The 27,503-nt window shown below is 42.9% G+C and overlaps 1 protein-coding gene and 1 long non-coding RNA gene across 4 annotated transcripts in view; both read right to left on the minus strand.

Annotated features, from left to right (window-relative positions):
• Positions 1-27,503, minus strand: part of LOC140225307 (uncharacterized) — a 197,936-nt gene that overhangs the window by 57,934 nt on the left and 112,499 nt on the right. The window lies entirely within an intron of this gene.
• Positions 1-27,503, minus strand: part of sbb (scribbler) — a 411,047-nt gene that overhangs the window by 3,847 nt on the left and 379,697 nt on the right. For all 3 annotated transcript variants that reach the window (XM_019052799.2, XM_072303748.1, XM_019052798.2), the window contains 3 exons: positions 8,268-8,388; positions 5,111-5,198; positions 1,072-3,740 (listed from right to left, as the gene is read on the minus strand). In XM_019052799.2, coding sequence (XP_018908344.2) covers positions 1,072-3,740; positions 5,111-5,198; positions 8,268-8,388 — 2,878 coding nt within the window. The remainder of the gene's footprint in view (positions 1-1,071; positions 3,741-5,110; positions 5,199-8,267; positions 8,389-27,503) is intronic.

Raw genomic sequence — 27,503 nt, forward strand, 5'->3', positions numbered from 1 at the left:
GCGACCACGGAATCGTTGGTCGCTATCTTATAACGTTTTCAGATTGACTTGAACTCATCAAAATAAACTTTTTTATTTGACAAGGAGAGATGGACAATTTAGAGATATGATTAAAAATTAGTCTCATCTTTCAAGCAAAAATATAAAAAGAAAATGCATTTTTAAAAAAAAACTTTATACAAGCCTAACCTAAATAAAATTCTCAATTCCTTTCCTGTAGACGAATGCCTATACATTGACAGCCTTACGAAATAAAATAACCTATTTTACTTACATTCTTACAAGATTCAACATAGCACCAATATGGTGTACAAATTCAAATATTTCTGCTGGACCGAAACAGAATAGAAGACTAGGCAAAGAGCTTAGAACGATATTTTTATAGAGGTATTGACAATAAATTAACTCTACATAGGTAGTTCATTTACAGAGAATCCTACACTTAATAGCTCACAACAAAAACATATTTCTCTCTTGGAAAGTTAATGTATGTCCAGTTATCTTTAAAGATGCGTAAAATTTAAAAGTTGTTACGTCTGTCTAACAGATACTACCTGTTTAATTGTCCAAGGAAACAAGATAAGTATTTTTCAGAAAATAAATTTAGATCTTATCTTATCTATGGTGCTATTGGTCACTATGAGTGATTTTGGCCATTGCTTTCAAGCACTTCAGGGAGAGATTTCTACAAATCCCTCAATTTTTTTGGAACAGCACTTGAATACGATAGGGCATCATAGAATTGATTTGAGTGAGCTTGCTTTAAATTACAGTGAATCTAAAATTACTTAGAGATGGCTTGAAGAATAACACCTTTTGAAATCGCTCATTTCTCAGCATAAAAAGATTAATCAAATTCCATGATAGCCTAAATACATTCTTTGAGTTTTCCATTGTCACAACTCACTCAAAAGGTATATGATAAGCCTACTTCCTCACTAAGAATCTTGCAAAAACACTATCACTTGCAAGGGATCAATGAATTTATGAGTCGGAGCTAAATTCAAAATGACACAGAGATGCTGCCAACTGAATTAGGTGAGACACTTTCAAGAGCCTACAATGGCTTACCTCCATAAGGTGCGGGGTAGTGACCAGCTACAATAGGGTACCCGAGTCCAACTCCAACATGCGTATGATGGTGCGTGTGAACATGCCTTTGCGGAGGGGGCGAGCGTGAGTCTTTATCTGTGGGTGTTTTATTAGGCGGAGGAGGTCCACCGGGAGGCTGAGGTGTGATAGATCCAGGCGACTGTTGTTGCTGCACCTGTTGTTGCTGCTGCTGCGACTGAGTTTGTTGCTGAGGAAGATTCGGAGCTCCACCACCCGACGGTGAGATCCCCGGAGTCACAGATTTTGGCGTCGGTGACTTCATCGCTCGCTCTTGAAGCTCATGGATTTTATGCGAGGAATAGTACTGATTAGCATGGTGCTGCAAGAGGTCCAGAGCTTTCGGGCCTGATGGTGATCGCGAAAGGTCCTCAGGAGCATGGTACCTTGGAATCTGAGGGTGCAGCTGGGGGTGTAAGTAAGGATTATTGCCGTATGGACCAGGAACTAGCATGGGGTTCATGTTGCGGTACATCGAATGACTGGGATCGAACGGGATGGCACCATAGTGTGGAGACTGCATGTAACTACTTGGGTGGATATAAGCGTAAGAGGAAGTAGGGGGAGGGGGAGGACCTTGCGTCTCCATGGTTGGTTTCACGCCCTCCTGTTTGATTTTCTCAGTATCCTTTGAGTTTTTCTCACTTTCAGGGTATTTATCTTTCATTTTCAAAGGCATTTGTGGTGGTTGTTTGGTTGCAACTGGCGGGGGTGTTGCTTTCATTGGGGCCTCCGAGGAAGAGTCCTTCCTTGGCCTTTGATCACCTGAGAATAAATAGTATCGTCGCAGGTCCTCTTGCTGCTGTTGTTGCTGTTGCACCACCTGCTGGGGTTGCGGCTGAGCTTGAGGCTGACCGGGCTGATTTGACTGTTGCCTTGGGTAGATGAAAGCTGGTGGCATTTGGTTCTTGATCTCTATGCTCTCTTTCAGAATCTGGTGGTTTTCGTTTTGCTGCGTCGGAGGCTTCTCTGGAAGCTTACCTGATTCCGTTTTGATTTTTGGAGGCAAGGATGTTATATGCGCTGGAGGTGCTTGTTTAAGGTTCTGTTCGGCTGGACTTGGGCTTTTCAAAAGGTTATCTTCTTTACAGTCCTTTTCCCCAGCTACCATTCCCACAGGATAACTACCCATGTTACCATACTGATATCCGGGAACGTAGCCATAAGGATAGAAATGAGGCTCGAGTAACTTGGGAGGGTACTCCGTGCCGACATTTGTTTCTTTCTTTTCTTTGTCTAGATTACTGACAGGTTTAGTTTCTGGTATTGTTTTCTCTAACTCTTTACCTTTGTTATCTGTCTGTACTGAAGGCACCAAATAAGGAGGATTTCCATAGTATGGGAAAACATAGTGTTGCAATGAATGAGGGGACTGAGCCGTCCCGCTTTCAGACTTTTTCTCACAGTTTATAACTTTAGATTTGTTGTCCGTTTCTGCTTCCAACACCGGCGCTGTGTCATCTGAAATATCTGAATAAGCTGGACTTTGAACATCTTCCCTACCACTCGACTGTTCCATAAAATTAGGCTCCATTACATTCAAGTGAGGACTACTCGTTGGTGACTTTTTACTTTTCTTCTTCTGCTGCTGCAATATTTTAACATTATTCCTATCTTTCTTGTCTGCCTCGGGCATCAAAGCAGAGGTTGGTTTCACCTTGAATTGTGGAACTTTGTTAACAGGTGACACCGGCCTTTGGTTTGGCGATGGAACCGATAGGACGGTAGCAGTCTTTGCTGACTCATCGGTGAGACCGAACCTTAAGACTCCGGCAGATTGTTTTATGAGAGTCGGATCGCTTGTCATTTCAGCGTCCGAGGGCAATATCCTCTCGGGTGGGACAACTTTCTCTGGTTGCGGGGGGACTATCTGAGCCGGGCCCGGAGGTGTCGCGAGGACAGGGACCGTTGAAACCATTGGTTCGGGAGCAGCAGTCGCTGGCGCAACGGGCGTCGCAACCGGCGGCGGAGGATCAACCATCATGGGTTCATCCTTCTTCGTACTACTATTCGAAATATCACACTTGTTTGGAACTAAAGATTCCGGCGGACTAGGCACCTCTTCATTCTCCGACAAACTCGTCATTTCCTTGTCTTCGTTCTCGTCGGTCGACCCACCGTGGGCATGCGACTGGTGGTACTTCAAACCGTTTATATTTTTGTACTTTTTCGAGCAGTTCGGTTCGGGACATTCCAGGAGCACTGGTGAGGTAGGCGGTGGACTTCCGCTCCCGTTGCTCGTTACAGGGGTGGCAGGGGAGGGAGGGGGAGGGAGAGAGGTGCTTGACGAGGATGATGCTCCTGGAGCTGGCTTGGTCTTCTTCCCGTTCACAGGTGACTGCTGTTGCTCCTCCTCGCACCGATTTTTCCGCTTGGTTCCGGAGTCGGGTCGAGGGGGCACGAACGGTGTTGGTGACGAGGCGGGCGGGCCTCTTCGCCCACTGCTGGTTTTGTTGTTTCCGTTGTTATTCGTTGAACTATTACTTCGTAGTTTACTGTGGACTGAAGATCGCGTCTCGGTGAAATTGCTCAAATCATTGCCAGAATTGGAGTTGCTCGAACCTCTACCCCGTTTGCCCCTTCCTTTCGGCGTGCGGGCGTCAAGATCACTAGTCGGAGAATCACAGAATCTGAAAACAAAGAAAAAAGATGCTTGAGAAACAGGCACAAAAATAAGATACCTATTCCAAAGCCCTAAGCAAACTTTAAGCAGCAAAAAATGTAAAATATGTCCAAACACTTGGATGGCATTTTGCAAAAAGGAACGAAGAGCATTCCAATGTTGCTACGATTGTGCAACTTACATTCTTTGCAAAAAAAATTACTGGAATAGTGCAAAAAATTTTATTGACCAAAGTAATTTTCGTCTTGAATTTATAGTTGATTGGGAGTAAATATGAGAATTTTTTGGATGATCAATTTATATTTGCGAGGTAAAAAGAGTTGCAAAATCTTAGCGACATTGAAATGCTCTTGGTCCCTTTTTGCAAAATGCAATCCACTTGTGACCCGTTTTGCAACTTCCATACAGACATATTTTTATCAAAGATTTGTTCTGATTGTTATTCATAAAAAGTGTAGTATTTTTACGAGGAATCAGTCGGTGTTTTATTTTAGCATGGATTTTTTACCATTCTCGCTCGCGTGGTAAAAAATACATGCTTAAACAAACCACTGGCTGGTTCCTAGTAAAAATACTGCATTTTTAAATTTATATGTATTTCCAAATACATTCGAGGAGAGAAAAACTGTCCAATGTTGTTGGAAACAATTTTCAATGGAAAATTTATTAGAAATATTAAACGTATTTAGATAATGACGAAATTTCAAGATGTGTCCTTAAGGATTTTATCCTTCTTTTGACGATTAAATTATCAGAAACTTCCAAAAATATCATCCTTTTTCTCAAAATTTAAATTGAAAAGAAACTTTGGAAAATTTTATTTTGCTATTAGTAAATATTCGTTGTAGGTAAGACGAGAGTACAGCGCATTCAAAATGATTTAAGAACTTTCAAAACAGTAGATGAATGAAGTCGGAAATGCGTAACTACGATAAAGACAGTACTTGTCTCCTCTTACGTTTCATTTCTTCAAAAGAGAACCAACAGAAGGTTTTTCTTGAAATTCTCTGTGTATATCCTACTCTTATTCAATAGTATCCAAAGAAACATTTTAAGGTATATTTTAGTAAGTTTATATTGACAAATAATATATAATCAGAGATTTTTAAACATTACAATGGCGACGCGTATTTTTTGACGTCAGCCATCGATATTCATTCATATTATTGAAAATTATGATAAATTTTTCAACAAAACAAAAGAAAATTCTACTGAAAAATCAGGTGACCTGAAACACTTTGCGGGAAACATTCCAAAATAATGGTGATGTCCATTAATTACTAAATCAGTGTGTCGCTTTTTTGCTTGCTGTTATTTTTATTCAAAAGAGTAGGTAATTAGGTATTCTAGAGACTTTAGATGGTAAGTCTAACGTACCTGGGCGGTGCCCAATCGTGTCTAGTACAATCTAATAGAGTTCCAACATAGGTTTTTCCTCGCCACGTTACATTCACGACCAGGACACCTGTAAACAGAGGAAATCAATCAGATTATGACATGCTATAAAATTATGAGAATAGATACATTAAAAAAAAAAAAAAAAAAAAAAAAAAAAAAAAACCACGCCACTTACAGTAATATCTTCATGCCAAAAATAGAATTTTCAATTCGCAATTTAAAATATAAAGTCTCGTATTTGTCATCTCAATATAGGACTACTATCTTTCCTCTAGCTTTTTATGGAACATTGATTTTAAACTTGTCGCAGGCAATTGACGATCACCGGCGATTTGTGAGCCACAAATGGACAGATTTAAAAAAAAAAAAAAGGCATTTCTTCCTCTGTAAAATCATGGTAGAGGCAGGCACACTTAGGAGAAAGTTTAGTGAAAACCATGGTTCTTGTTGAGTTCGGATCGGATAGGCAACTAAACTAACTCCGTGGCAAAGCGTAGAGTATCGCAAAAAATGAAGGCGCTCCAAGCCGAGATCGTGCCATAGAAGGAGATTACCTGCCAAATCTTAATCATGCCGATGCGCATAACTGCGATTAATCGAAGAAACATCTGCATCTGCGTAGCTTGCTAATTGCTTGCGACATACCTATTACCTATCCATTTGATAAATTCTGGTTTTTAAGCGGCACTGTTCATTCAATGATCCGTTACTTGCAAGGTCTCCACGATTTCTTTATCACTAAATTCCTGACTTAAGTAGTTTTTCCAGCTCCCGAAGTTCCCAATCCCTAGGCTTCACCCGAGTTTTTCCAGACTTTACTTCACCACTTGGGTTTATTTTTCAAGTATGCAGACTTTTGCTAAACTAGACGAAATTTTTCGGTCCAGAAATTCAAATTAAGGAAAAAGGCACGTGGAGGTTGTTCGCACTCTCTCGAATGGCATTGACAGGGGACAGGCACCCCTCACATCACCACTTCTCTGACGGAAGGGCGCCACTATTTTTTGAGACGAGCCTTTCCGTCCCAATAACTCCACGCTTTTCGCGGCTCACGTGGGCGCAAAGTTTAGCCTCCGCGTCAGAGAGCGACGGTATCTTGACGCCCTACCTCACCGCCCCTTTCGCCCTCTTCTGAGGGCGATTAATTAATAATTAATTCCATAACTTTCAAACTCAACCGGGAGGAAAGCTAGAGGATACTTTGGCGCAGGACGCTACCCTTCTCTTACGAGGGGTGATTTATTATCCATGAATGCGGACTTAATTTGAGGAAAGTCCCTCTGCCGATGACCCCAATTTGGAAGGAGTGGGGGTGTTCAAAAATGTATTATTCGCGTTATTTGAGCGGCTTATTTGAAGATGGGCGTAACCACAAAAAGTGTAGTTTCGAGAGAAGACGTGAAATTTGATTTTTTCGACGATGTTTCATGTTTTTGTTGCAGCTCACATTGCCTACCAGCTTATTGAAGGCGAACTAGTGATAATGAGCGCGGAATTAAGTTTAGTGGACAAATTAGGTCAAAAGCGGATCCAGCAATTTGGCAACACCGGGTTTCTTACATTTAAACCTATGTTAAACTATCGATTCTTGTCGGAGCACCTATAGCCCCGCCAAGAATCGATACATTTCCATAGGTTTAAATGGAGAGAAGCAATGTTGCCGATTTGCTGGATCCGCCAATGAATGAGGTCGTTACTGGACTGAAACTGAAACTGACGAATATCTCACACTGATGTAAGCAACTATTAATGCTCCTGAGCTGCTCGAATTGCCTATCAGCTTATTGAAGGCGAACTGGTAAGAACGAGCGTGGAGCATCGTGAATGGATTAATTAAGTCACCACTGGACTAGAACTGCAACTGATGATTTGCTGAAACTGACGCAAGCAACTATTAATGCTCTTGAGCCGCTCAAATTGCCTACCAGCTTATTGAAGGCGAACTGGTAAAAAGGAGTGCAACGTTCCGTACTGGGAAACTAGAACTGAAACGGATGGAATACTTCAAGTGTTTCGAGCAAATTTGCTAGGAAAGAACGCCATTTCTTACAATAAAACACATATCGACAGTGAAATTACCAAATTACGTGTGTTAATTGCTGTATTTACAAATCTCCGCTTACAGCTATTGATTTAAGGAAGAACAAATCAAAATCATTCTTTGAAGTTTACGCAGAGTTTTCCTCGCTTAGAGAGGAAAACATGTGGAAGTTTTCATGAATTGATGTTGAGTTGTTTTTAATTTAAAAAATAAAGTATGACAAAAAGTCTGCAACGTCTCAAACCGAGATACGTGGTTTGGTAGTTTTACAGTCAATATCCAATTGTTCAAAAGCAGACGTTTGAAGAGCAATTTTGAGGACGAATAGCTAGGTAGTAAGATTCTTTCACCCTTAAATAATAGTGTTCTAACGAAAACTCAATTTCTGGAACTTCTCTACATTTTTTTAAAAAATTACAATGAACTATAATCGGACGGAGTTAAACAGAAAGGAACCAAGCCACATCGGGATCGAACCGAGAAAAAGAGGTTTAAAGTCTGGCTCCTGCATAAGACTCAATGTAAACGATAAACTTCAAGTTCAATTTCCGCAAAATGTGCTCCAACAAAAACTTTGAATTTTTGACGATAGATGGTAGAGCAGTGGTTGAGTTCAAAACCACTCATAATTCAATTTTTTCCAAAATGTGGGTTGATTCCTTTCTGCTTAACTCAGTCCAATTAGCAGATGATCTAAAAACACTTAAGACAGGTGCCGTCGACGGAGAATATCCGCCGACATGATTCACTGTGATATTTGTTCATCAATAAAAGTAGAAAAAAAAGAAGAAAAAAAGAAGAAAAAAAGCCTGCTATATTAGAGGAAGTTATAAAACAATCGAAAAATCTGATTCTACGGTCATGTTTTCCTCCTTTCTTCTCTACTTCACTTCGAAATGATAAACATTCGATTCCAAAAGAAGATAATTACAAACTAGGACAGCAGCAGAAACACGGCAAGGGTTGGTGGAACAATTCAGCAGTCTCCTTGCCAATACCGCGAGAGCGAAGCTTGGCTCGAAAAACGAAATACGAAGACGTAGGAGGATAAAGAGCTGAAAAAAAGAGAAAAACCACAAGGAGGAGGATAATTACCTTCAGTCTCGTGCCAAACGATGCCTTCCAAATTTACACTGGTGCCGGGCTCGCAAGGTCCTAGGCAATCTGGTTCGGTAATGGTGCCCACACTTGTACCCACGCAGACATCCAACATATCCTGTCGACAAAATGATCGGATCGCATTAGTTTTCATGCTACGACGCTAGCGAAGGAAATAAAAAAACAGACGCAGTGGTAAAAAAAAACGCGATAACCCCAATTCTTTCATGTCTGTGCTTCAGGGAGGAATGGGGGTGGTAGAAAGGGGGCGTCGAGGGAGGCTTTGGAAGTTTAAAAGGGGCTGAACTCCCCAACTGACCAAAGATGATTTATTTCCGTGATTTGAAGATATTTTCAAGTTCTCTAACGCCCCTAAGGAAAGATCGCTAAAGTTTTGGTAAAATCACTGGTCTAAAGGTACGATTGATTCGTAAAGCCACTTGAGGGAAAAAATGCTTAGATTTACAAGAAATTAACTGGGCAGGGTGCTGACAATGAGTGCGATAAAAATCGGAGAAAATCTAATGGTTTTTTTTGTTTTGTTTTGTCAGTTGAGGCTTTCATATCTTTGAAAAAACCATAGGCATGTTTTTTTCTCTATTTCAAGAATGACGCGTGCATAAAAAAGAACATTCTACAATAAGTCGGAACAATTATAAGAAAACACAGCAGCAATCAGCAGTAGTAAAATTAAATGGCAAATAGTGAGTCGATAATCGCGGAAAAGAAGAGATACGGGTTAAGTCCCAACTTGGACATTTCCAATTAATTAGTGTCCCAATAAATTAGGTTACTGAACCAAATGTTACCCCTACTTACTTTGGCACGACCGCCATTAATTGAAAATGTTCATATCATCCAAAAAATTAGAGTAACCACAATTTTAGGGGATAACCCCTAACACTACTTTTTCCAGTGATATAATAACTTTCCGATCAAAAATTTGACCGTAAGCAATTTTCGGAGTGACGCCTAAGGCTTTGAGGGGCTCAAACATTTAATTACTCGTGTACTTATTCTTGGAGAACGTTTTCGTTCATTCATTCATTCATTTTCTTCTTCGCTGGAGATTCCAAAAATCCCTCTTGCTCCGTCGGAGCCCCACCGCGCGACGCGGGAATGGGGTAGGTCGGCGATAGACGAGATGCCATGATTTTAAGGTCGGCTGTAGCGTGTCGGGTGGCCGGGGGTAGGAGGGGAGTTAAATAATCGGCGGGGGATGAAGCGGCGTCTGGATGGGACCGAGAGGGGGCCGGGGGGGGGGGTGTCGGGGGTCGGCGGGGGAGGAATTCCAAAACGGCAGGAGCTCGGGCCGGCGGAGATAGGAGGGTTTCGCAGATCAATACTGCCGAGTTCACTGTTTGTTATGAACTTAACCCCCAAGAACTGTGAACACGGGTTCTATTGCCCCCTTCTGCCCCCCTCATCATCTCCAACCCCCAGCCGGTTGCCGGATGGACGCCCTGTCGAGGGGATCCTGGTCCCTTCACTTTCGCGCTTTTTCCCGTGATACGACAGACGGATATACTGCCGTGCTAAGGGAAAAGCCGTATGGACATTCGAGAGTTGTCAAATTGCCTCGGATAAAACATATATTTTTTACTAAATGGAGATGTTGCATGTGTGAGGATTTGCAATTTGACTACTGATTCTTATGTAAAAGTTCGCGAGAAACACAATGGTTTCCTCTGAAATCAACTCCCAAGCTAAAAAAAAAACTCAAGTTGAGGCCAAAATGGAGGGGATATCCCACGCTATCCTGAGAGTCCACCCATCTCTACATCAAGACAAACTCTCCATGCAAAGATAGGGAGCAAATACATTGACAGGGATGCCGTGTTTTCAGTTTTATAGTCCCCAAATAAAGTGGCAGCTCTGTCAATGCATTTCCTTCCTGCCTTTGCACGGAGAGTTCATCTTGATGTTGAGGTGGACTCTCAGGAAAGCGTGGGATATCCCCTCCATTTTGGCCTCAACTTGAGAGCTTTTTTTGGAGCTTGGGAGATGATTTCAGAGAAAACCAGTGGCACCATTGTGTTTCTCGCGAACTTTTACATAATCAGAAGAATCAGTAGTCAAAGTGCGACTTCCTCACACACGCAACATCTCCATTGCGAACGAAATTGTCCGAAAACTTGATGGATAATATTCAAAATACTCCCGGTAAATGCGTTCCTCATTGAAGGAAATTAAGCAAGGTCTGAAGGTTCATGGGAGGTTTTTCCTTAGCACGGCAGAATGACACCCACGTTGTTTCAAAAATAATCTCAAAATATGAGTTCCTAACTACAAAATTTGTAGTCAAATTCAACGTAGCGTTGCCGCTTTGGCAGCTCCCTATTCCAAACTCCCTGCTTCCCCCTGCAACGCGACCCATCATGGAGATTGGCTCAACGCGTCAGGAGCCCGCGCGATTATGACGTGACGGGTCGCTGGCGTCAGCCGACGGAACACCGTGGGCTACGACCCACGAAAATTCCAGCGCGCCGTTTCAACCGATCCACGTTAAAACCTCACAAGCAGATGTACTCCTGACATCTGAATACCGTAAGAATCTCCGTATTCTGGAGCTCAAAATAACAATCGTGTTTGCTTGGTTCCAACATCGACGGTTTCAAATTGCACACTTTTATCGTAAAAGCGTTTGGGGAATCGCTTCCAAATGGACGCATTTATGCTGAAAGGAACTATGTGCGTAGGGTTTACATTTGACATAGCTCCTTTCAGCATAAATACGTCCAAATCGTTTGTCTCGTCCCACCCACGGCAAGCCGTATTCCATGAATAACCAATCGGCTTTATTTTCGTTTTAAAGTTTTAGAGCGGCATTCCGAAAGAAGTTATGGTTCCTCCCGGTGTATTTTCCAATTTGTAAGATGACGACACTGTTAACCTCCATTTAAATGCATTGAAAATATCGATTAAGGTCACACAAGATGTCTCGCCAATTCGATTGCTAGGTAAAACAAGCTTAGATAAAACACATTCAGACATTTAGTTTTGTTTTTCAAGATTGTAAAACAATTTGAAGTTTATCGATTCAATTTTCAATACTCGAAGACCGCAACAGATCTGCCAACAAGGGATCAGTGTTGGTTAAGCGTGCGTGCTTAAAGGGATGCTATGCCGAGGGATTAATCGCGAATCTGTTTTGGGATGCTCGAGAAAAGTTGAAAGCTCCTCGTCTGAGCGCGCAAATCATCAGAAAGTCAAACTTTAAACAAACTTTCGATCGAAATTAAAGTCAATCTCAAGAGCCCTTCTCGCGCAAACAAACAAATCGAATATTTCGGGGCAACTATCTCTCTCCTTTACCCAAACATTTTGCTTCTTTCCTTCTTTTTTGAGGACAACTGAACGAAAATCAAGAGAGGGAGCTAACTCATTCATTGAATCTTAAATAAATAAGGGACTCCTCGAAAAAGGGTCTTATACCCTTCGAGAAAAACACTCCCGAAAGTGCATCGAATTAAGAACAACTCAAAGTTCAACTGCTCTGAACTTTTTCGTGTTTCGATCTGAAAGATTGATGTGGATGGGTTAAATCTATTTTCAGACGAAAGCACGTAACTACATTTGAACGTTGCTCAATAAAATTGTGTTGGTTCATTTCATTCTTATGGATGAAGATTTTGATTCGATATAAAGTGAGTTTCAAAAGTAACTACTTCCCTTAAAAAAATAATAATTTCCCCCCTTTTTTTGAGTTGGACTCGTGATATCCGATAAAATGTTCCAGAAATGAAGGAGTTTCAAATGCCAATTGAAATTTATTGCGGGCATCGGTTCAAGTTCGGATGATCTTTGCCAGTCGGAAATTTGTTGGACACTTGCTCGTTTTTAGCATCCTAGTGCGGAGGGGTTGGATGGAATGACTCCTCTTACTATATTTGTTCACCTCAGCACTTCAGGATTGCCACAGAATTTAGAAAATGATATTCCCTGCCATTTCCCCAATTTCCCTGACACATTTTGGTGCAATTTCCTGAAAATTGAAGATATGGTGAAAACTCATAATTAGAAATAGTTTTCAGGCAAAATTTGTCGTTCGAAACGCCAAACCCATTCCAAAAAGCAATTGAAGGGGACTTCATGACTTTTCTCTGACATTTTCCGGTTTCCCCAGTATTCCCTGACTGTGGCAACCCTGCGTAGTATCGATTTGGAAGCGCGAAGCTTAAAAAACACATAGTTCTTGGGCAGATTGTGAAGTTAGGAATGTACTCACCTCACTGGAAAAAAAACACATTGGATCTAGAGTCCAGATTCTTAAAAACATCGACGATAAAAAATACTCTTGATTCAATCGGATTTTTTCTTAAATCAAGAACCAAGCCTCTTAATTTGAGCGGATTTCCTTTTGATTTAAGCAAAAATCTGATTGAATCAAGAGTATTTTTTCTTGCCAATGTTTTCAAGAGTCTGGACTCAAGATCCAATGTGTTTTTTTTTTTCCAGTGCTCCCCGATATGCTCATCGTGATTATTGGGACATTTTCTATAATAAACAACTCTTCGTTCTGCTCTAGATGAAGTTTGCGATTGGCCTATTGACTGAAGCGCGGCAGGAACACGCAGAAATGACCTCTCAAAGAAAAGCGCGAAAAAAGGGGGTCGGCGCGCACCTCGCGGCCAGCGCCGCCCGTTTTTCTCGCCGTTTCGCGTTGCAAAGGCGCCGTTAATTTAAAGGCCACCTTGGAGGACGGAACGCGTCCTTCGCTTCGCGGGCGGGAAATTAGATTACGGTCTACTGCCCGGTTTTTTTATTCCCCGGTCCCAACAACCTCTCCACTTTTGGCGCAGTGGCGTGGCGTGCTATGCGATCTATCGATCGTTATGCCATTTACACCTATGGTAAAGAATCGATTATCAAGGTGTTCGCTGCGAACACCCTGTTTATCGATCCTTTTCCATAGGTTCAAACGGCATAACGATCGATATATCGCATAGCACGCCACGCCACTGTTTTGGCGCCCAACGCGGGGACGTATTTACGGTTTACTGTCTTATTTCCCTCGGGGATTTTTACGGTCCGGCTCCGCGCGGACACCGCCCGCGGGGATGGAAGATGAGCAAGGGAGGGGGGAGGGGGGTGTCAACCCCTAAACTCGATGCTTTTCGTCGCCAGATCGCCCGAGGCTCCGTAAGTTCGGGAGGTCAAATGATGTTGCCGCGTTATTCAGATTATACCACGGCGAAGCGTGAATGATCGAATATCGATACTTCCACATTTACAGCTATAGTAAACAATCGATTACTCGTCGTTTTTCGAGGGGACGTAACTCCACTCCAAGGTTGCCAAATTGACCCCAACAATTCATTTATTTTACAAAAAAGTATTCGTGCAAATTTGGATCCAAAATTTTCCGATTTTTCGTGAAATCTGAGGGAAAATGCTGAAATTTTCAGATAGAAATGCCTAAGAATTTCCTGGATAATATGTAAATTTTGAGGAGAAATTTCGCAACATTGAAATGGAGTTACGTTCTTTCTTGAGAGAAACGACGTGTGTAGGAGATCGTTGCGAAAACCTGCGGGGCGATTATTGAAACTGATAGACAAAGCGATAGACAAAGATGACATAGGGGGTATAAAGCAATTCTATTGGTTGAAATGGGTGGTTCTCATCGACTAAGGGGGAAAATGATAGACTAACTGTCGGGTTTCTCGTGGGTTGCCGTTACTTAGTCCATTACCTACCTCCTTTGTCCATTGCAACAACCCGCTTCCACCAATAGGATCCCTCCAAATCCCTTTTGTCGTCTTTGTCTATCGCTTTATCTATCAGTTTCAATAATCGGTCCGCTGGTAGCATAAGTTTAAATGGCAGATCAATCGATGCGTTGCAAAGCACGCCACGCCACCGGATTATACCCTTTCAGACGTTTCAGTTCCAAGTACACTTAATGAGATTAGAAGTGTATAATATTGCCCGGTTCCCGTGAAAATGCTTCTTACAAGAAATTTCAGCGCAAAGTCTCTTGAAATTGTAGATACTTGAATGTTTCAGTCTAAAGAAAAATTTCAAGTGTGTCCACAGAAAAAATTCACTGATTTTGCAGGGTTGGGCGAGCCCTAACTTTTCCAGGTTTTCAACGACTTTTCGAGAACTTCCATCCTGTTAAAATAAAATAAGGATATGAGGGAAAACATTGCCGTTCAGTGAGGAGGCGTGAATGATCGATTGTCAATAAGTCCCCTTTTGAAGCTACGGTAAAGAATCGATTATTACGGTGTTACGTTGCGTTTACGTTGCGAGCATCCTATTTTGGATTACATTTTGCAAAAAGGAACAACTATCTCAGGCTCCCCCACACAAGCACATAATTATCTGCATAGGGAAACCAATGGCATGCATGTTGTTTCTAAAATGGGCCAGAAATAGTGGTTCCTTATTGTAAACTGTAATCCATTTATAGACCCTTTTCCACAGGTTTGAATGCCTGATCAATCGATAAATCGCAAAATACGCCACGCCACTGTTGCCACTGTGTCGAAAGAGGGCACGAACGGAAACTATTCCGAGAGGGCGGCAACTCGGGAGGGTAGTGGCGGGCTTATTGGATTACACGCACCCCTTACGCCCTCATGCCCGGCCCGGGTCCCGGCGTACGCAGCATGTTTATTAAAAGGGACCCAAGGGCCGAGGGGAGTCATGTCGAAAAGTGCGGCGTTTCCTCTCCACCCTCCGGGGCCGCGCCGAGGGTAAATAAATTATATTCTTTACTTTATTAGTCGCCGTTATTTAAACATCACTCTTGGCGGGTACGCGCCGCAAGGCGCGGCGGGGGGGGGGGGATCTCGCAGTTCGCACCCTGCGCCGTCTGTTTTATAAATCGTCGCTCGGCTGACATAAGGGCGTAACTACCCATTGAGATGAGCCCGGAAAAGCGTTGGGTTGTATGGACGATAGGGTTCATGGCGGAGTGTGGTGAAGGTCTTGTGTGAGGAGGGCGAGGGAATCATTGTTGCTTGCCATTAATTGAGCCGCTTAAGTGATTTTCGAGCATGACAAACAAGCGCCCGACCGCGGTGACGGCCGTGCTCCCCACCGAATTAAAAACCAATCACTTGACCCTCCGCTTCGTTCGGCAAGAAAGTCCTCATTGCCCGAGACTGATTTCGAGGATGAGCCGTTCTTCCGATAAGATATTCGACGTATCGATGAGGTTGTAATAGAACCGATGAAACATAGCCTCTAATCGATTTTTTTTCTCTTTTTTTTAGTATTAGAGGACTTTTTCGGTAAAAAGCGTATGAGGCGAATTTTCGCGAGTGTACTTGGTTGACCTTTTCGACCAAATTCTGATGAAAAACGTTTTTTTCAAGCTGATTTACTACTCTGTTGCGCTCATCAGCAACCGTTATCGGAACCCGAATCCAAAATTTCGCGACCCACCTACGGCAGGTCGAAAAGTCGATGGGAGTAAATGGTTTGCTCGTCGACCTTGAGAAGCAACCAATTTTTCCACAGTAGTGGTATTATGAGCGACAAAAACAATAACTGAGCAACAGCAGCCGCGGTGAAGTGATGATGATGTAAAAATTATAGGGTAATATTCGTATTATAATTTGTATGATATTTTATATTGTAGATTAAGTTGTGGTGCGGTGCATTGACCAATTTTTTAACCTAATCCGGGATTTGGCTCGTTTTCTTCAGGATTTGGTCAAAGATTATACATTCGATTCTGAGTGGTCCAAATTTTGACGAAAATACAATAAAAAAACTACTACCATCTAAAAACTGACCGAACCCAGTCGCGAAAATTCGCCTTTAGGGTCAGTCAGATTGTGGTGATGATTTTTTTCCTGCGAGGCCGGCATCAAAGAGCACCCATTTTTCACGCCCCCTGTCGAGTTACAAGCTCTTGTTGAAACTGTACCACCAATAGGAAACCAGGATTTCGGAAACCAGAAATTCCTAGTAGGAAACCTAATAGGAAATTCACACCATTAGGACACCAGAAATTCTCCTCGCCTATTGATTTTTCACTTTCAACAAGCGCTTGCAACTGGCAGATGTATCTGGGCCGTAAGTACCCGACTTCTGATCTACAATCCTGATCTCTGTATCATTCGGCTACGGCTCGTATTTTCGGTTTTCGACGTGTTGGTCGGAGTGGGCGGCGACGCACAGTGGATCGAATCAATTGAATTGAAGAGGTCGGACATGGAATTTCTGACTTGAACTGCAAATTTTGATGTTCATTTCGTCCCATTTTAAATTTCAAGGGGTACTTCCAGCAGCGAATTTTACCAGAAAGTCAATGGAACCACTTTTAGAATCTTAAAGTTTTATATGGACTTGAGCTATAACTTTAGTTATAAGCGTTTAAAGTTTTCGAATTTTGTCCGACCTCTCCTACTGAGTCGACCCATTGTGCGACGATGGGCGCGGGGATGATTAACGACAACGGCCACGGCTCGAATCCGGCTGATTATTCCGTCTAAATATAGACGATCCACCCGATAGCTCGCCGCCCCGGACTCGAATCAAAGCTCCGAGGGCATCTCTCCGGAGAGGACCCCGCTTCGCTGTTGTAGCTCTCCGCGATTCAGATTAACTCGTCCATACGAGCCCCTCATCTCGGGTCCCTGTTTTAGACATGTGTCGATTGTTTCGGTCGGATGATGGGATGCATCACGATTAGGCGCCTATCTCAACACTTCAGAGGTGCTCAGAAATCGAAGTGTTCGGTGCCAAAGGGGCATTTCTTAGTTGCGGTGTTTAGGAGGCTCCACCGCTAATTCATGTTTACAGAGGAACCTATGGGAAGAATTTTTTGGAGTTTTTCGGTTTCAGCATTGCAAAATCATAAAGAAAATTCAGTGAAAATTCCATCGAATTTTATACATTTGCTAATTATAATGGATGACACGCTAGCGGAGATTCTAAGACATCGCGACCATAAAATGACCTCTCTGCACATAACGTTTCAATCATGACCGACTAATAGTAAATAACTTCACATCGATGGCTCAAAGGCGAAACTATATTAAACGTGTCTCCGTTCTAGTGCTTCAAAATCTATGCTCCTAGTTTATTTTTGTTGGGAGAAACAAGTCAATTGTATTTCAAGAAATTAAAATGACTGGATTTCCAAAGAAAAAATGAAGTTCGATGGGAAGTCTGCGACGTCGCAAACGGAGACACGAGGTTTCGCACTTCCGCCATCGATACGGAGGAAGGAACGTAACTGCACTTAAGGAGCCTAATAATTGTACTTCAATTGGGCAAACAAAATGCGGTGACTTTGCGCACTTTCGATTCAATTCTCTTCCAGCTGGGAGACCATACAAAATCCCTCGATGCCTCACTCCCAGACTTTACCGAAAAAAATTTCCAGACCGCATGAGCCATTCTACCTTGATTTTACTGATCATTAAGATTGTCAAAACCAACTTCTCAACTGAGGAATCTTCGCTCTATTTACGTCCTGCGATTAGTGAGGCGTCCCTAAGTCTCACATTCCCTAACATCGAATAAACAGCGCTCCGAACTCCAAAGATAATTATCACGTTCAATTGAATTGAATTATCCCCTCGATCCGCATTCACAGCGCTTTGAGGAAAACATACGCGAAGGCATCCCTTTGAATTTTAATCTGAGATCTTACAACCAATTCGCAAGCTTGTAAATCTCGAGTTAAGCCTCGCTCGAATTGTGTTGTAAATGAAGCGTCCCGGCCCTCTCGAAGCCCCATCTCACTGCCGTGCTAAGGAAAAACGCCGTATGAACATTCGAGCGTTGCCAAATTGCCTTCGATGAAATGTTCATTTTTGGGGAAAGCTATGAATATTTTACCCTGGAATTTTCGGGAACTTTAGGCGCGAGATCGCAAACAAAATTATCTGAAAATTGGAGGAAAAATATTTACAAATTTTCCCGAAAAATCGTGATTTACTAAAATAAATTTGGCAACGCCTGAAGGTTCATACGGCGTTTTTCCGTAGCACGGCAGCTCAGGACGAAGTGCCGGCCGGAAGAGCGGGCGCTTAGGTGTCGGGTGGGCGCGGAACTCGCCCCTTTTCCCCGCGGGACGGCGGAAAAAAGGGCGGATTTCGGCGCCCGATCTGGGGCTTTGTCGAGGGCGCAGCTGTTGGCAATCGCGTTTCTCCCTCCGCCGAGTTGAAATTCGCTGCCTGGAGACTTAACTCGAGCGGGAAAACTGTTTCCAGCCCCCCCCCCCCCCCCCCCGCCCCGCTCTTGACTCCGCGGAATAAGAATCCATTATTTTTTTCCGGACTGCCGAGGGGCGTATTCTAAATACGGACGCTCTCTTGCGCTGTCTGCGGCGATGCAGTGGAAATCTTATTTTGTTGCGCTGCTGAGCTGGGAGCTCCGGAAAGTCTAAAGCTTGGATCAGCATTGATCGCTAATTTGGCCAAAATTGATTATTTTCGACCTAAATATTCAGGAGGTTGTAGTAATTGTGAATAACCATAATATAGAAAAGATAACAACGAAGAAAAGAGCAGCGTGTCCACTCTAACAGGCTGGCCAAAAATCAGTACTTTTACATTGGGGTTTCGGTACATTCCTGGGAAATTCAGTACTTTTTCAGTACTTTGATTTGACGAAAGTCCAAAATTTAAAGTTGAACTTATTTTTATCGGGCTGCATTATGTAAATCTTAGTAAATTTTAACAATATAAGATGTGACTGTTAGTGTTTACCGAAGTCGAAGTCGAAGACCTGATGATGATGATTAATATCATCGAAATAGCTATCGTCTGAGAACCGGATAAAAAGTGATCGGGAGAAAGGTAATTTCATCAACGAAAGTCCAAAAGTTTCGGAAATTTGAAATTCTCGCTCGGATTGCAACAAAAAGGATGTAAACACAAAATTTCAATGGTGGCTTGAAGATTAATTGACTGCAAGATTGCGATCGTGCAAGCAAATACTTATCTAAGAATATACGCGCAGGGGATTCCGTACTTTCCAGACTTTATCAAAAAACAGGCGCAGTATGAAGGAAAAAATTTCAAACCTTCTTGCGGAATTTCCGCACTTTTTCTGTGCTTTCGGACCGCCCTTCAGAAATCAGTGCTTATTCCGGACTAGTAGACACTCTCATAATGAAATTTTATAGAGTTCAATAAAATTGAGGGTCAAAGTCTCGCAAAAAATGAGGCCAGTCATATTATGAGAATGTAAAAAGTATGCCTTTTGCAGGAAGACGAGAGAAAAGGGTGAAAAATAAACGAACAGGACTATTCCTAATTGCAGACCAAGCTCAAAGCAGGCAAGCCATACTCATTGATGCTTGAAATAACGTTTCTCGCGTTTCATTATTTCTCTTTCGATTTCTGCTTTTGCAGTTGTGATTATTTGATAGCTGTTGTTAATTTCACGCCTGTTATGTGCTGGTACACGTGTTAGCGCGCGGTGAGTCGTGAGTCGTCACAGCTGGGACTCGGATGGGGTTGCGGGGGTTTCGGGGGTTGTGCGGGGGTGGTTCTGGAATCGGAAACCCACTTCCGAGCTGGTATTGGTCGGTATCGGGTAGTGAACTTCCATCTGCTAGGGAACCCGAGCCCGGGAGTTCAACGAGGTAGGATGGGGCCAAGTGTGCCGTGCTAAGGAAAAACGCCGTAAGAACCTTTAGGCGTTGCCAGAATTCCTCTGATAAAGCGCAAATTTCCTGGTTAAAATATAAATATTTTTCTTCCAATTTTTCAGATTATGTTGTTTGCAATTGTACTTGAAGTCCCTGAAAATTTCAAGGAAAAATATTCATAACTTTTCTGCAACAATGAACATTTTATCGAAGGAAATTTGGCAACTCTCGAATGTTCATACGGCGTTCTTCCTCAGCATGGTAGAGTGTGCTGTACAGTAGCGGGTCGATTAACCGTTTCAGTGGCGCAGCGTGCTTTGCGATACATCGATTGATCTACCATTCAAATCTATTGGAAAGGATCGATAAACAGGGTGTTCGCAAAGAACACCTTAATAATCGATTCTTTACCATAGTTTCAGATGGGGGAAATATCCATTACCGATCATTCACGCTTCGCCACTGGTAGAGTGGTGAACTCTCGAGAGGAAAAGTTGCCGTGCTAAGAGGGCCGACGGCAAAGGTAACCAACTTTTCCGGCTCGTTTTTAAAAGCACCTAAGTGCACGGGTAAATAAATCGCCCTTATATCGTTTTGAAAACGCGCCGGAAAAGTTGGCCTCTCCATACGTGATGCTGTCCATCTGTATCCGATTTTTCCTCGCGGAGGTGTTTTCCCCTCGAAGCAGTCTGCTTGCTAGGGAAAAACACCGTAAGAATATTCTAGAGTTGCCAAATTTCCCAAATAAAATATGCACTTTCGAGGGAAATATATTTAAATATCTCTTTGAAATTTTCAGATATTACAGATCGAATTGCGAACAAAATTCCCTGAAAAATTTGAAGTTGAATAATAATAATTCCCCAGTAAATCCAGTTTGTATTGGTGGAAATTCGGCAACGTTTAAAGGCTCGTACGGCGTTTTTCCTTGGCGCGACAGAGCTGGCAATAGCGCGAGTGACAAATGTAGGCGGGGGGGGGGGGGCAGGCGAAGGGGGGAAGTCGTCGGTGCTGACAATTGCGACTTTGAATCCTCAATGATTCGGTTTCCAAGTCATGTGCCGCCACCCTCCCCTCCCCCCTCCGCGCGGCGGAAATCGCTTTTCCATTTTCATACTTTTTCCGTCGCCGCGGCGTCCCTTTATTCCTCGCTCCTTTGACGCAGCAACGCATCTCCATTTTGACATGAGCCGCGTCAAACGTTGATTTTTATGGACGATAGGATTCGTGTAAGAGTGGAGGTGCGTTATGATGACGTCAGAGGAAGGACGTATTGGACGATCGCGCTGAGTCGAGGAGATGGTCCCCCCCCCGTTCGTCGCGCATTTAAGAGCCCCGCGACTCGAGAACACGGCGGAGAATTAAATTTGATGGCTCTCCAGCCGTAACTGCGACGATTCGCTGCGCTTTTAAATCGTCCGCTCCACGGGTCTGAAAAACATGGAAAAGTGCATACGCATCTCACTTGGGAAAAACTCAAAATCGACCGTCGTAAGGCGGCGTGGAAAAATGATTGATGATGGAAGTATGAATCTCCTTCGACTCATCCAATAGGCAAAACGGGCTCCCTCGAGTTCGAATAGTGGTATGATTCGATATCGAGAGAGACCAGTCAACTAGTGTGATGGAAGTATTATTAGCCTTCAATTCATCGAGTAGGCAAAATCGGCTCCCTCGAGTCTGAATAGTGGTATCAACCATTTACCCAACGATTTGCCAACTAATATGATGGCAGTTCGGTTCATTTCCTGTGTGCAACTTGAGGCGCTTTTGTCAAACTCGTTCACCGATAAAACAAAACTGGTTTCCTTCAGTGGCGAAACGTACATGATCGATTATTAATAATTCCTCTTTTGAAGCTATGGTTAAGAATCGGTTATTAAGGTGTTCATTGCGAACACCTTGATTATCGATCCCTTTCCATAGGTTTAAATGGCAAATCATTCGATATATCGCAAGACACGCAACGTCATTGGCTCCCTCGTATCTAAATAATGGTATCAGGGTTGCCACAGAATATAGAAAATGAAATTCCCTGACATTTCCCTGATTTCCCTTACATATTTTGGTGAAATTCCCTGACAATTGAAGATGTGACGGATGGTTAAGAAGGCATACTTAATTTAAAATAGATTTTACGAAAAATTTCTTGTTCAAAATCTCAAACCCATTGTAGAAAGCAAATGAAGGTGATTTGACAAATTTTCCCTGACATCTCCCGGTTTTCTCTGACTGTGGCATACCACATCCTCTACGAATGGTTGCTCTCCTATTGGTCGATTAGGACTGACACTTGAAAGAATCCGGCAACATCCACGAAGGCATGGGCACGCCGATAGCGAAAATACGTGGGACGTGGAGGAAGGGAGGGGGAGGGGGGCTGTTCCTGCCTCCAGAGCGGCAATAAGGACCGCGAGGGGGGTTGAAAAGCAGGAAGGAAAATTATCGCTCGAGCAGATATGGAGATCAACGCTTCGAGTTCCCCCGCCCCCGCCTCCTTCACCGCCCGTAAAGCGCACCAGACGAGAAGTCTGCGTACTCTCCACGGCCCCGTTCCCTCCGACAAAACGCCCGAAATCGAATCTCGCGACAGCCGCCTCCTCCTCTCCGAAAAGGATTTTTTTCCAGCTTATTTCAACTTCATCCCCGTATTCAAATATTCCAACATCCCACCCTCCAAAGCCGTGTAATCTCACAAGAATACCTAATTTTTAACGTCGCTATAAAGACTGATTTAATGCATGACGCACTTAGGGGGGAGGAGGAGGTGGGGTATGCGTTACAGATAAACCGTACAGCATGGCCCGCTGGCGGGATGTGCGAGCGAAGTTAATGAGCACACGAGTGAGGGAGACTAAGGAGGTATGATTCGCCTTCAAACACTTGTGTAGGCAAAACGCGCTCCCACGTGATCGAATAGTGGTATTATTTGAAGATCAAAATTTTAGTTCATGTATCATTTATACAAAATGGACCTCCATTTCAGTTTTCTGCGTTTCGAACTGAAAATCGTTCTACGTTTGCATTATGACGGTAGTGCAAATATGTTTACAAGGAGAAAAACAGAACAAGAGATCAAAAGGGTCAAGTTTTAATACCTGACTTCTAAAAATTTGCTATTGTGACTACGCCATTCGATGGATCGATATATCTGCTGGTTCAACTGTAAGCAAAAAAATCCTCAATCTCAAAAAAATTCGACCAATTCTGATTGGCTGCTTTAATTTAACCACGCTTTCAAACCGTGACAAAACTAGTCGGAATTTAAGCGGATCAATTAGATTCCGATTTGTAGTATAGAATTCAATCAATGAATCGAATTACGTAGCCAATAAATCAGTCTATGCCCTCTACGAACTCCTTTTCGATTTTCCTCTCAGACGGAGAAAAGGGTCGAATTGATGAGCCATTTGACAACCTCGAAACACTGCTCGAAGGGCTGAAGAAGTTCCATCCGACAGTGTGCGAGCACAGCAGAGCGCATCGGTGCACTCCATTCTTGCCAGATAAGGCTGAAAAATCCGATTTACCCCCATTTAAACCGATGTAAAATATCCAGATTTTACAGCATAACCTGGCAACCTTGGTGCACTCCTGCGGATCCGATGACTCCGCAAATCTGCATGAATCAACTTTCGCGTTCGCCGCACCAACACGCACACGGCCATGAGTCAATAGCAGCCCCCCTCCCTCCTCCCCGACCCCCACCGAGAACGCGGTGACAAAAAGTAAACACGAACTACGACGAAGACGCGACGCGCCGTTTCGTGCTGAGGAACTGACATAATTTCTAAGCGCTAACACAGCAATGCCATGATAAGTAAGAACGCCGTAAGAGCCATCGGGCGTTGCCAAATTTCCTTCGACAAATCACAAATTTTCGGGAAAGAAAATTCATGAACATTTCTTCCCCGATTTTCCGGAGGATTTCGTTCGAAATCTGATCTAAAAAGTCTGAAAATTTCGATGCAGAATATTCGTAACTTTCTTCGAAAATAAAAATTTTCAAAACGGAAATTCGGCAACATTCGAAAGTTTATACGGCGTTTTTGCTTAGCAGTGGCTCGTAAATAACGGACCGGCAAAATGAGACCGAGGCGTAGAAGTCATCGAGACGGAATTGATTCATCGCTTTCAGAACCTCACCTCAGGAAATGGAAATCATGGATAAATGCGCGAGTCATTTGCACCCTTCAATGAAAATACTGCATTCGGTGCAACAAAGACCGTTCCCCTCATGAAAGTTTTTTCTTGTGCTGAAGGAAAGACTTGTGTGCACCATTTGGGGAGGGCTTTGAAAGTTCACCCCGGAGATAAGCCCAAAATGATGCACCTGGGAAAGTTGGTGGCGTCGAAGAAATAATTTACTGCAACCGGTAAAATTTTAGTCGTGGTTGTTTTTGTTGTTTCACATGTTGTTGTTGTTTCACATTCCATTTTTGTTGTTATCACAATTGAAAATGATTCACTGCGACACGAAAACTTTCGTTTGATAAACGGAATTACACTGTCAGCGGGCCTATCATTGGAATTTTTTATTCGTCGGACGGACATAGATGACATAGCAGATTAAAGGCGTAGTGTGACTAGTCGGTTATGTCTTATCGCTGCTTCGTCGTGCCGATGATGTCCTAGGTGGAATTGACGACAGGTTAATAAATGCACCTCTTGAGTTTCTGATAGGATGTCGTCCATTCTACCAGACATGGGCACGACAAAGTAGCAATACGATAGATCCGACCAATCGCCCGATACCATTTAATCTATGTCATCTAGGTACACCCAAAAAACACAAAATTTGATTTTGATCACGGTAATCGGCCTGCTGGACTTAAGTATAACTCAATGCGATAACCGAAGTGTTGAGGAAGACCTTACTTAGAGTACTGTGCGAACTGTCCAATTTAAACGATTGTCACTAATCAATAAGCCGATAAATTGTTCAATAAGTCGCTTATCAATCATCATCGGGTGAAAAATAATGTTGATTTCCGAACTAAACTGATGACTGAACTGATGATAAACGCGGGAAAGTCTGTGCAAAACTGACGTCGCAATTCAGTGGAGTTCATACTCTTTAACCTCTTTCAAAAATGGATTTTCTTTACGTTATGCTGCGAAAAGACAGTGAGAAGTTGGTCGAAATGGCACCCCAAGTTGCGTTCAAGTCGGCAGGAAGTAGAGCCAGGGGATATAAATGTAAGTACTTACGAGGATCTTTTCAGCGAGTCGCGTTTTCCTGAAAATCATCTTGGCATCACGGGAGGAAATAAAGCAAGTGCAATTGCGGTGCAGAAACGCACCGAAGATTACTTTTCCCGATCGGATGGGACACGACACCTCACTGAACTGACTGCATGTCCACGTGAGAGGCTACAGATAGGTAAATATCGGTGGGAATACCGCTGCGAAAACTTCGCATCACCGGGAATTTTCTGCCGCGCTGACAAAGTCGATCAGCAAACGATAGGTGATTAGACCAAGGTGACGGTTGGCGGTAAATCCTGACTTTTGAAAATCATACTTTCAGTTTCACACCGAACCGCCGGAAATTGACTCAAACAATTAATTTATTACACAAAAATGTACATGTGCGACTTTTATCCAAGATTTGTCTGATTCTTGCGTGAGATCAGATGAAAATCAGTGAAATTTTTAGTTAGAAATGCGTGAGATTATCTAGGTAAAATTCGATTTGCGAGGGTACAATTCAAAACGCTGAAATATAGCAGGGTGTCTACTAAAACAGGCTGGTCAAAAATAGGTGCTTTTATGGTACTTTTTCAGTACATTCTCAACAAATTCAGTACCTCCTCCAGCAGGAAAATTCCGTACTTTTTCAGTACCTCCATTTGACGAAATTAGAGAAATTTCAAAAATTTGAAATTGCGACAAAAATGACAAAAAATTCTAAACCTTTTTGCGGAATTTCCGCACTTTTTTAGTACTTCTGGACCGCCCTTAAAAAATCAGTACTATTTCCGGACTTGTAGACACCCTGTATAGTTACGTTCTTCGTGAAGGGACTGGCACATTGATATATGATATAGCTCATCAAACTAATCAACAAAAATCGATTCTATTGACAAGAACTACTGACCCAGAAGAGCAAACGAGGATTGGAATGATAGATCTTAAAACTTTCCGTTGTTGTCTTTCCCCCTCCTACTCTAACTATTCGCGGCGCAATATTTCTCTCTTCCCCGCTCCGGCGGTCGTTCTGAAAGAAAAGCGAGAAAAGCATGGCTGCGGAGAGCAGTTATGAAACGCGGTTCCGATGAAACGGCCGCGGTTTTCATTTCCGATTCCGAGCGAGGCAGCATTACGGCGCTAGTGGGCCACGGCGGCTATTATGATGACGGGAAGCCAGAGAAACGGAAATGACGGGCATTAAAATTGAGGTAATGAACGAAGCGCGCTGGGTTGCCGAACTTCCGCCTTCAAAATGTCAACGTCCACGGGAAAAAGGACCCGGGACAATACGTCGTAATTCTCACGGAAGAACGTACCTACAGTTCAATTTTTCCAAGTTTCCCCTCTCAGATTACCGGGAGAACCTAGGGAATGTCTAGCTGGAAATTCCACTGATTTTCCCTTTGATTTCACACTAAAATAGCAAAAATTTTGGACAAAAATTGCATAGGTAGATTCTTGTGAAAAATTGAATTGTTTGAATCGATGTCGCAACCTTGGTATGATGTTAGGTTCTTTCGTTCGAGAAGCAACGGATATATTTAAGGGACTTCGCACTGCTATAATTTCTCTATGGTGTAAAAGTTAATCCCGGAGGTTGACGCTTAGATTCGCCCTATGATGACTTATGACCAAAGAATTGGGCAATCAGCTATGCAACCCTAACCTAATTTGTCTGGCGAGGTTTTCACCCCGCCATTCATAAGTCAACATTAGGCAGATTTTATTGGATTTTTTGCTTATCAAACATCAGTAGGCGTTAACTTTGACCTCCGAACTTAACGTTTGCCTTACTCGATTACATTGCTTAAATTGTTAATGCAAGTTTTCTCAAATATCGTGTCTTTGAAAGGGCTGAAATCCTCGAAAACTCAAAATTAAGAATCAAAAAGAGATGATGACGCAACTCGCACTTGCAAGGAGCTGAGATATTCACGTTTCCAGACACAATATTTTCTTTTGGTTCCTTATTTTTTTCGGATGGGGGAAAAAACATAAATAGAAATTTTCGACATCGAAATTATATATCCTGGCTCGGTATATAAGACTTTGGTGAAAATTGGGCAGATGCATGCGTAACTCCATGACTATAATCCGAATATTAAATATTTATCATATTTCTTTCGTTTTACTGATGGTAACACGTTTTTATTTTCCGTCCGACTGACCAGCTCGAAAAAACGGGAAATTAACGGAGAGACCCGGCAACGCGTGGTTTCCGGATGAAATATAAATAGGTTTCAGAGGCGGGGCCGGGTGGGTGAAGTGCATTGCAAAGCGTTAAAATAAACACGGGGCACAATTAAAAATACATGACGTTTACTGGAAAGAAAACATTGGACGGCATTCACGTTCGCCCCTCCCCCGGCGCCCCAAGAAAAGGGTGTCACGAAGGGCCTGTGCCGGCAACCGTTTCAGCGCTCTCTCGTATCGTAAGTGAGTGATGAATTTTAACGCGGGATCCAACGTTGCAA

The sequence above is a fragment of the Bemisia tabaci genome, chromosome 8, assembly GCF_918797505.1.
Source record: "Bemisia tabaci chromosome 8, PGI_BMITA_v3".
In the NCBI taxonomy this organism is placed as follows: Eukaryota; Metazoa; Arthropoda; class Insecta; order Hemiptera; family Aleyrodidae; genus Bemisia; species Bemisia tabaci.